The 12,313-nt window shown below is 43.4% G+C and overlaps 1 protein-coding gene across 1 annotated transcript in view; it reads left to right on the top strand.

Annotated features, from left to right (window-relative positions):
* The window catches only part of LOC145340101 (disintegrin and metalloproteinase domain-containing protein 19-like), a gene marked incomplete at its 3' end in the record, with an annotated part of 49,026 nt that overhangs the window by 15,283 nt on the left and 21,430 nt on the right, over nt 1-12,313 (top strand). Inside the window, exon 3 of the mRNA XM_080184526.1 lies at nt 5,122-5,187. Within this exon, the coding sequence (XP_080040652.1) occupies nt 5,122-5,187 (66 nt within the window). The remainder of the gene's footprint in view (nt 1-5,121; nt 5,188-12,313) is intronic.

Below are 12,313 nucleotides of genomic sequence, written 5' to 3'. Positions count from 1 at the left end.
GTCAACAAAGATTGACAAAGAAGTTGATAAAGAAGGGTAGGAGAAACTATGAAGCTGGGCTAGCGCTTAATATAAAAAAGGATAGCAAGAGTTTTTATAAATATATAAAAAGGAAGAGGCTGGCTAGGGTGAACGTTGGACCCTTAGAGGATGAGAGGGGGGACTTAGTGGTAGGGGATGGGGAAATGGCTGAGGCCTTGAATAACTTTTTTGTTTCGGTCTTCACGGAGGAGGACGTGAATAATTTGCTGGGTGTTAGAGATGGAAAGGTGGTAGGACTGGAGGGCCTGAATGACGTTATTGTTACTAGAGAGGTTGTGCGCGACAGACTGGAGGGACTGATTGTGGACAAGTCCCCAGGACCGGATGGAATGCATCCGAGGGTTCTGAAAGAAATGGCGGAGGTGATAGTGGATGCCTTGGTGGTTATTTTCCAGACGTCGCTGGATTCCGGGGAAGTGCCGGAAGATTGGAAAACGGCTAATGGTACGCTGTTGTTTAAGAAGGGTGGCAGGCAAAAGGCATGGAATTATAGGCCGGTTAGTTTAACGTCTGTTGTAGGTAAAATGTTAGAATCCGTCATCAAGGAGGAAATAGCGAGACACCTTGAGGGGAATTGCTTGATAGAGCAGACGCAACACGGTTTCATTAAGGGGAAGTCGTGTCTGACGAATTTATTGGAGTTCTATGAGGATGTGTCTAGGGCGGTGGATAGAGGAGAGCCGGTGGATGTGGTCTTTCTAGATTTTCAGAAGGCGTTTGACAAGGTGCCTCACAAGAGGTTATTGCAGAAGGTCAGGGGACATGGAGTTGGGGGTAGGCTGTTAGCGTGGATAGAGGATTGGTTGTCAAATAGGAGGCAGAGAGTGGGGGTCAATGGGTGCTATTCGGATTGGCGGTTGATGACTAGTGGAGTGCCCCAGTGGTCGGTGCTGGGGCCTCAGCTATTTACCATTTATATAGATGATCTGGAGGAGGGAACCGAGTGTATGGTGTCGAAATTTGCTGATGACACCAAGATTGGTGGAACGGCAAATTGTGCGGAGGGTGTGGAGAGTCTGCAGAAGGATCTAGATAGGCTGGGTGAATGGGCCAGGAACTGGCAAATGGAATTTAATGTTGGCAAGTGCGAGGTGGTCCACTTTGGTAGGAATAATGGTAGGAAGGACTATTACTTACGTGGCGAAAAACTGCAGCAGGCGACGGTGCAGAGGGACCTCGGGGTCCTTGTGCATGAGTCGCAAAAACCCGGCCTGCAGGTGCAGCAGGTGGTCAGGAAGGCGAATGGGATGCTGGCCTTCATAGCGAGGGGGATTGAATATAAAAGTAGGGAGGTCTTGCTGCAGCTGTATAGGGCATTGGTGAGGCCGCAGCTGGAGTGCTGTGTGCAGTTTTGGTCGCCGCACTTACGCAAGGATATTTTGGTCTTGGAGGGAGTGCAGAGGAGGTTTACTCGGCTGATACTGGAGTTGAGGGGGTTGAGCTATGAGGAGAGGCTGAATAATCTAGGCTTGTACTCGTTAGAGTTTAGAAGAGTGAGGGGAGATCTCATTGAGACGTATAAGATGATGAATGGGATGGATAGGATAGAGGTGAAGAGACTCTTCTGGCTGTCCTGACTGGAGACGGTGCACATCTCTTTGATCTGTGCTTGGCCCTCTCTCCACTCACGTTGTCTGTACCTTTGAGACTTGATTGTCTGTGGGGACTCGCATTCCAACCATTATTCTGTGGATTGAGTTTGTGTCTTTATATGCCCTGTTTGTGAACAGAGCTCCCACTTAGGCTTACATTTGTACAAAATAGGTTTCCTATTTGTGACTAATAAATAAACCTTAACTGCATTCGTCACAGTATCTCAGTGAAGGAACCATATTTTGTTGCTGAGTCCCGACCCGTGTCTGATTTGGAGTGCAGCATTCCGGCAGGGGGGAGCGATTCTCCCATTGCAACCTGCAATTTCCTGGTGGGTCGGGTTGGGAGATGCGGGGTGGGGGGGTCGGGGACTGCCTCCCATCAGGGGGATTCTGCCTCCCAGGGAGTTGAGCAGGGGAGGGGGGTGTCTGTCAGGGTGAGGGGGTGGGGGGATTGCCACTGCAGGGGGCTGAGCATCGGACTGCTCTAGGGTCGGGGGGAGGGTGTCGGGGCTGGTCTGGGAATTGTCATGGGGGCTGTGACTGGGGGGTGGGGGGGAGGTTTGCTGCTGTAGGGACAGCACTGTGGGTTTCCTAGACTGGCCAGTGATCGAGCTGGTCAGCAAGTGGGGAGTCTGACAGAGTCACTGTGCTTGCGCAGAGTTCCAGAACTGTCAGGCTCCGTGCGAATAGGCCCCCATATCCTGTGTTTTTAATATTCACGGGACCTGTGCAGTGCAGAGAGTGGGGAGATTCAGGTCTGAAGTTGCACTGACAAAACAGTCGTGAACTAGAACATAGAACATAGAACATTACAGCGCAGAACAGGCCCTTCGGCCCACGATGTTGCGCCGACCAGTTAAAAAGCAATGACCCACTAACCTAAACCAATCCCTTCTCGTCCATAAACCTATCCACGGATCTCTTAAACGCCCCCAAACGAGGCGCATTTACAACCGCAGCAGGCAGGGCATTCCAATCCCTCACCACCCTCTGGGTAAAGAACCTACCCCTGACATCCGTCCTATAACTACCCCCCCTTAATTTAAAGCCATGCCCCCTCGTGCTAGCTTTCTCCATCCGAGGAAAAAGGCTATTACTATCCACCCTATCTAAACCTCTAATCATCTTATATGTTTCAATAAGATCCCCTCTTAGCCGCCTTCTTTCCAGTGAAAACAACCCCAAATCCCTCAGCCTCTCCTCATAGGACCTCCCCTCCATACCAGGCAACATCCTGGTAAACCTCCTCTGCACCCTCTCCAACGCCTCCACATCCTTCCTGTAATGTGGGGACCAGAACTGCACACAGTACTCCAAGTGCGGCCGCACCAGAGTTGTGTACAGTTGCAACATGACGCTGCGACTCCTAACTAGAGCAGTTTTCTCACCAATTCAGCACTTTTGGGAGAATTGGCCCCCAGGTATGAACTTTCTCCAGCCTGAAGAGTCGGAATGACTCTCTTACCTGTTTGCACAGAGCTCTCGGAGTTGGCTCAGCTGATATCCAGAAAGTAACACTATTAGTGTGGTACCTCCAAGTCATATACCAGGTTGACAGAGCACTGGGACCCATGCTCACAGTGCCAAACCTCTGTAAGGGTCACAGAGACTTTAAGGGCCTGTTAAATGGATTAGCAGCCAATATTTTATTAACGTGACAATGTCACAGAATTGTCTTCACAGATCATATTAGTGTACATGTGGTATTAGAACAGAATAGAATCCCTACTGTGCAGGAGCAGGCCATTTGTCATAGTGAACCTGCACTGACAATAATCCTTTCCAGCCCTATCCCTGTAATCCGTGTATTTACCCTGCTAATTGCCCTGACACTAAGGGGCAATTTAACACGGCCAATCCACCTAATCCGCACATTTTTGGAGTGTGTGAGGAAGCTGGAGCATCCGGAGGAAAGATGCTTTATAAGTCCCTTGTCAGACCCCACTTGGAGTACTGTGCGCAGTTCTGATCACCTCACTACAGGAAGGATGTGGAAGCTATTGAGAGGGTGCAGAGGAGATTTACAAGGATGTTGCCTGGTTTGGGAGGCATGCCTTATGAGGATAGGTTGAGGGAGCTGGGACTCTTCTCCCTGGAGAGACGAAGGTTGAGAGGCGACCTGATAGAGGTTTATAAAATGTTGAGAGGAACAGATAGGGTAGATTCTCGGAGGCTATTTCCCAGGGCTGAAATGGTCGCTACGAGAGGACACAGGTTTAAGGTGCGGGGAAGCAAGTACAGAGGTGATGTTAGGGGTAAGTTTTTCACTCAGAGGGTGGTGAAATCGGCTGCCGTTGGTGGTGGAGGCAAACTCGCTGGGGTCTTTTAAAAGACTTCTGGATGAGTATATGGAATTTAATGGGATTGGGGGTTATAGATAGGTCTATGGATTGGTAGGTATAGATGTGATCGGCACAACTTGTGGGCCGAAGGGCCTGTTTGTGCCGTAGTGTTCTATGTTCTATGTTCTATGTTCTTAGGAGTTGACATTTTGTCAAATATATTTAAGACATGTTCTCATGTCAGTGGGTGGGCACTCGTGTGTGCGGAACTTGGCTATCAGTCTCTGCTCAGCGACTCTGCGCTGTCGTGTGTCGTGAAGGCCACCTTGGAGAATGCTTACCCGAAGGTCAGAGGCCGAATGCCCGTGACCACTGAAGTGTTCGCCAACAGGGAGGGAGCAGTCATGGGGAGACCATGCAGACGCTACGACAACGGATGAATGAACATCGCTCGACAATCACCAGGCAAGACAGGCGGCCTGCCATTGGCTGGTGCTGGTGATCAGCGGAGGTGGCCTGCCATTGGCTGGTACTGGTGATCAGCGGAGGTGGCCTGCCATTGGCTGGTGCTGGTGATCAGCGGAGGTGGCCTGCCATTGGCTGGTGCTGGTGATCAGCGGAGGTGGCCTGCCATTGACTGGTGCTGGTGATCAGCGGAGGTGGCCTGCCATTGGCTGGTGCTGGTGATCAGCGGAGGTGGCCTGCCATTGGCTGGTGCTGGTGATCAGTGGAGGTGGCCTGCCATTGGCTGGTGCTGGTGATCAGTGGAGGTGGCCTGCCATTGGCTGGCGCTGGGATCAGCAGAGGTGGCCTGCCATTGGCTGGTGGTGGTGATCAGTGGAGGTGGCCTGCCATTGGCTGGCGCTGGGATCTTCCAATCCTATCATTATTAATGGGTTTCCCATTGAATCCACCCCCTTGCTGCCGGGTAACACAGGATGGGGATGGACCAGCGGCAGGACTGGAAGATTCCATTGACATCAATAGTTGGAACATTCTGGCCGATGTTTTTATATTACAGCTATTTTGATTATTTAAATTGAAATGAGATTTGAACCCTTGCCCCCAAAGTATTAGCCTGGCGTCTGATTATTCGATACAATCGCTGGGCCACTGTCTCCACTTGCTGTGGAATTGGCTCCTTTCCAATCAAAACCCAAAATCAATTCACCTCAAACTGACTGAGATTTCTTCTCTTTCAGATGAAAAGAGATGTGCTGACAGAAATGAGATACCTGGAGCTCGTACTTGTTGCTGATAATGCATTTGTGAGTGACTTCTCCAGATATATTGAACAGGAGTGCCTGAGACTGGAGCCTAGGCTGAGTTTCTATAGCACCCCCTGACCCCCGCATGCTGGCACCTGTCCCTGTAGATGCAGCAGAAGATCAAATCACCCAGTGACTGTCGGCAGGTGCAGACAATCCTAGTGATGGGTGGAAAGGTAAAACCCCACCCTTAGTGTCAGGATCCACAGAAACATAGAAATTAGAGGCAGAAATAGGCCATTCAGCCCTTCCAGCCTGCACCGCCATTCATTTTGATCATGGCTGATCATCAAATTCAAGATCCTGATTTCCCCTTCCCCCCATAATCCCTCGATCCCTTTAGCCCCAAGAGCGAAATCTCATTTCTTCTTGAAAATCAGACAACGTTTTGACCTCAACACACACTAGTACACGATAACACAGTGAAACACACTAGTACCCGTAACACACAATAACTATAACACACACTAGTACACGATAACACAGTGAAACACACTAGTACCCGTAACACACAATAACTATAACACACACTAGTACACGATAACACAGTGAAACACACTAGTACCCGTAACACACAATAACTATAACACACACTAGTACACGATAACACAGTGAAACACACTAGTACCCGTAACACACAATAACTATAACACACACTAGTGCACTATAACACAGTGAAACACACTAGTACCCGTAACACACATTAACTATAACACACACTAGTACACGATAACACAGTGAAACACACTAGTACCCGTAACACACAATAACTATAACACACACTAGTACACGATAACACAGTAAAACACACTAGTACCCGTAACACACAATAACTATAACACACACTAGTACACGATAACACAGTGAAACACACTAGTACCCGTAACACACAATAACTATAACACACACTAGTACACGATAACACAGTAAAACACACTAGTACCCGTAACACACAATAACTATAACACACACTAGTACACGATAACAGTGTAAAACACACTAGTACCCGTAACACACAATAACTATAACACACACTAGTACACGATAACACAGTGAAACACACTAGTACCCGTAACACACAATAACTATAACACACACTAGTACACGATAACACAGTAAAACACACTAGTACCCGTAACACACAATAACTATAACACACACTAGTACACGATAACACAGTGAAACACACTAGTACCCGTAACACACAATAACTATAACACACACTAGTACACGATAACAGTGTAAAACACACTAGTACCCGTAACACACAATAACTATAACACACACTAGTACACGATAACACAGTGAAACACACTAGTACCCGTAACACACAATAACTATAACACAGACTAGTACACGATAACACAGTGAAACACACTAGTACCCGTAACACACAATAACTATAACACACACTAGTACACTATAACACAGTGAAACACACTAGTACCCGTAACACACAATAACTATAACACAGACTAGTACACGATAACACAGTGAAGCACACTAGTACCCGTAACACACAATAACTATAACACACACTAGTACACTATAACACAGTAAAACACACTAGTACCCGTAACACACAATAACTATAACACACACTAGTACACGATAACACAGTGAAACACACTAGTACCCGTAACACACAATAACTCTAACACACACTAGTACACGATAACACAGTGAAACACACTAGTACCCGTAACACACAATAACTATAACACACACTAGTACACTATAACACAGTGAAACACACTAGTACCCGTAACACACAATAACTATAACACACACTAGTACACGATAACACAGTAAAACACAGTAGTACCCATAACACACAATAACTATAACACACACTAGTACACGATAACAAAGTGAAACACACTAGTACCCGTAACACACAATAACTATAACACACACTAGTACACGATAACACAGTGAAACACACTAGTACCCATAACACACAATAACTATAACACACACTAGTACACGATAACACAGTAAAACACACTAGTACCCATAACACACAATAACTATAACACACACTAGTACACGATAACACAGTAAAACACACTAGTACCCGTAACACACAATAACTCTAACACACACTAGTACACTATAACACAGTGAAACACACTAGTACCCATAACACACAATAACTATAACACACACTAGTACACGATAACACAGTGAAACACACTAGTACCCGTAACACACAATAACTATAACACACACTAGTACACGATAACACAGTGAAACACACTAGTACCCGTAACACACAATAACTATAACACACACTAGTACACGATAACACAGTGAAACGCACTAGTACCCGTAACACACAATAACTATAACACACACTAGTACACTATAACAGAGTAAAACACACTAGTACCCGGAAAACACAATAACTATAACACACACTAGTACACGATAACACAGTGAAACACACTAGTACCCGTAACACACAATAACTATAACACACACTAGTACACGATAACACAGTGAAACACACTAGTACCCGTAACACACAATAACTATAACACACACTAGTACACGATAACACAGTGAAACACACTAGTACCCGTAACACACAATAACTATAACACACACTAGTACACTATAACACAGTAAAACACACTAGTACCCGTAACACACAATAACTATAACACACACTAGTACACGATAACACAGTGAAACACACTAGTACCCGTAACACACAATAACTATAACACACACTAGTACACTATAACACAGTGAAACACACTAGTACCCGTAACACACAATAACTATAACACACACTAGTACACGATAACACAGTAAAACACACAAGTACCCGTAACACACAATAACTATAACACACACTAGTACACAATAACACAGTAAAACACACTAGTACCCGTAACACACAATAACTATAACACACACTAGTACACGATAACACAGTAAAACACACTAGTACCCATAACACACAATAACTATAACACACACTAGTACACGATAACACAGTAAAACACACTAGTACCCGTAACACACAATAACTATAACACACACTAGTACACGATAACACAGTGAAACACACTAGTACCCGTAACACACAATAACTATAACACACACTAGTACACGATAACACAGTAAAACACACTAGTACCCGTAACACACAATAACTATAACACACACTAGTACACAATAACACAGTAAAACACACTAGTACCCGTAACACACAATAACTATAACACACACTAGTACACAATAACACAGTAAAACACACTAGTACCCGTAACACACAATAACTATAACACACACTAGTACACGATAACACAGTAAAACACACTAGTACCCATAACACACAATAACTATAACACACACTAGTACACGATAACACAGTAAAACACACTAGTACCCGTAACACACAATAACTATAACACACACTAGTACACGATAACACAGTGAAACACACTAGTACCCGTAACACACAATAACTATAACACACACTAGTACACGATAACACAGTAAAACACACTAGTACCCGTAACACACAATAACTATAACACACACTAGTACACGATAACACAGTAAAACACACTAGTACCCATAACACACAATAACTATAACACACACTAGTACACGATAACACAGTAAAACACACTAGTACCCGTAACACACAATAACTATAACACACACTAGTACACGATAACACAGTGAAACACACTAGTACCCATAACACACAATAACTATAACACACACTAGTACACGATAACACAGTGAAACACACTAGTACCCGTAACACACAATAACTATAACACACACTAGTACACGATAACACAGTAAAACACACTAGTACCCGTAACACATAATAACTATAACACACACTACTACACTATAACACAGTAAAACACACTAGTACCCGTAACACACAATAACTATAACACACACTACTACACTATAACACAGTAAAACACACTAGTACCCGTAACACACAATAACTATAACACACACTAGTACACGATAACACAGTAAAACACACTAGTACCCATAACACACAATAACTATAACACACACTAGTACACGATAACACAGTAAAACACACTAGTTCCCGTAACACACAATAACTATAACACACACTAGTACACGATAACACAGTAAAACACACTAGTACCCGTAACACACAATAACTATAACACACACTAGTACACGATAACACAGTAAAACACACTAGTACCCATAACACACAATAACTATAACACACACTAGTACACGATAACACAGTAAAACACACTAGTACCCATAACACACAATAACTCTAACACACACTAGTACACGATAACACAGTGAAACACACTAGTACCCGTAACACACAATAACTCTAACACACACTAGTACACGATAACACAGTAAAACACACTAGTACCCGTAACACACAATAACTATAACACACACTAGTACACGATAACACAGTAAAACAACTAGTACCCATAACACACAATAACTATAACACACACTAGTACACGATAACACAGTGAAACACACTAGTACCCGTAACACACAATAACTCTAACACACACTAGTACACGATAACACAGTAAAACACACTAGTACCCGTAACACACAATAACTATAACACACACTAGTACACGATAACACAGTAAAACAACTAGTACCCATAACACACAATAACTATAACACACACTAGTACACGATAACACAGTGAAACACACTAGTACCCGTAACACACAATAACTATAACACACACTAGTACACGATAACACAGTAAAACACACTAGTACCCATAACACACAATAACTATAACACACACTAGTACACGATAACACAGTGAAACACACTAGTACCCGTAACACACAATAACTATAACACACACTAGTACACGATAACACAGTGAAACACACTAGTACCCGTAACACACAATAACTATAACACACACTAGTACACGATAACACAGTAAAACACACTAGTACCCATAACACACAATAACTATAACACACACTAGTACACGATAACACAGTAAAACACACTAGTACCCATAACACACAATAACTATAACACACACTAGTACACGATAACACAGTAAAACACACTAGTACACGAAACACACAATAACTATAACACACACTAGTACACGATAACACAGTGAAACACACTAGTACCCGTAACACACAATAACTATAACACACACTAGTACACGATAACACAGTAAAACACACTAGTTCCCGTAACACACAATAACTATAACACACACTAGTACACGATAACACAGTGAAACACACTAGTACCCGTAACACACAATAACTATAACACACACTAGTACACGATAACACAGTAAAACACACTAGTACCCGTAACACACAATAACTATAACACACACTAGTACACGATAACACAGTAAAACACACTAGTACCCGTAACACACAATAACTATAACACACACTAGTATACGATAACACAGTAAAACACACTAGTAACCGTAACACACAATAACTATAACACACACTAGTACACTATAACACAGTAAAACACACTAGTACCCGTAACACACAATAACTATAACACACACTAGTACACTATAACACAGTAAAACACACTAGTACCCGTAACACACAATAACTATAACACACACTAGTACACTATAACACAGTGAAACACACTAGTACCCGTAACACACAATAACTATAACACACAGTAGTACACGATAACACAGTAAAACACACTAGTACCCGTAACACACAATGCCTATAACACACACTAGTACACTATAACACAGTGAAACACACTAGTACCCGTAACACACAATAACTATAACACACACTAGTACACTATAACACAGTGGAACACACTAGTACCCGTAACACACAATAACTATAACACACACTAGTACACGATAACACAGTGAAACACACTAGTACCCGTAACACACAATAACTATAACACACACTAGTACACGTTAACACAGTGAAACACACTAGTACCCGTAACACACAATAACTATAACACACACTAGTACACTATAACACAGTAAAACACACTAGTACCCGGAACACACAATAACTATAACACACACTAGTACACTATAACACAGTAAAACACACTAGTACCCGTAACACACAATAACTATAACACACACTAGTACACTATAACACAGTGAAACACACTAGTACCCGTAACACACAATAACTATAACACACACTAGTACACGATAACACAGTGAAACACACTAGTACCCGTAACATAGAACATAGAACATAGAACACTACAGCACAAACAGGCCCTTCGGCCCACGAGTTGCGCCGATCACATCACCTACCAACCTACAGACCTATCTATAACCCTCAATCTCATTAAACCCCATATACTCATCCAGAAGTCTTTTAAAAGACCCCAGCGAGTTCGCCTCCACCACCACTGACGGCAGCCGATTCCATTCACTCACCACCCTCTGAGTGAAAAACTTACCCCTAACATCACTTCTGAACCTCCCTCCCCGCACCTTAAATCTGTGTCCTCTCGTAGCGACCATTTCAAACCGGGGAAATAGCCTCTGAGAGTCCACCCTATCTATTCCTCTCAACATTTTGTAAACTTCTATCAGGTCGCCTCTCAACCTTCGTCTCTCCAGGGAAAAGAGTCCCAGCACCCTCAACCTAACTTCATAAGGCATGCCTCCCAGTCCAGGCAACATCCTTGTAAATCTCCTCTGCACCCTTTCAATAGCTTCTACATCTTTCCTATAGTGAGGCGACCAGAACTGCGCACAATACTCCAAATGAGGCCTGACAAGGGTCTTATAAAGTTCTATAACACAGTAAACACACTATAACACAGTAAAACACAGTAGTACCCGTAACACACAATAACTATAACACACACTAGTACACGATAACACTGTAAAACACACTAGTACCCGTAACACACAATAACTATAACACACACTAGTACACTATAACACAGTAAAACACACCAGTACCCGTAACACACAATAACTATAACACACACTAGTACACTATAACACAGTAAAACACACTAGTACCCGGAACACACATTAACTATAATACACACTAGTACACTATAACACAGTAAAACACACTAGTACCTGTAACACACAATAACTATAACA

This window comes from Carcharhinus amblyrhynchos, unplaced genomic scaffold (assembly GCF_965287045.1).
Source record: "Carcharhinus amblyrhynchos unplaced genomic scaffold, sCarAmb.v2.hapA scaffold_778, whole genome shotgun sequence".
Taxonomy (NCBI): Eukaryota; Metazoa; Chordata; class Chondrichthyes; order Carcharhiniformes; family Carcharhinidae; genus Carcharhinus; species Carcharhinus amblyrhynchos.
The sequence above is the reverse complement of the archived record's forward strand: the minus strand, read 5'-3'. Positions and strand labels throughout refer to the sequence as shown.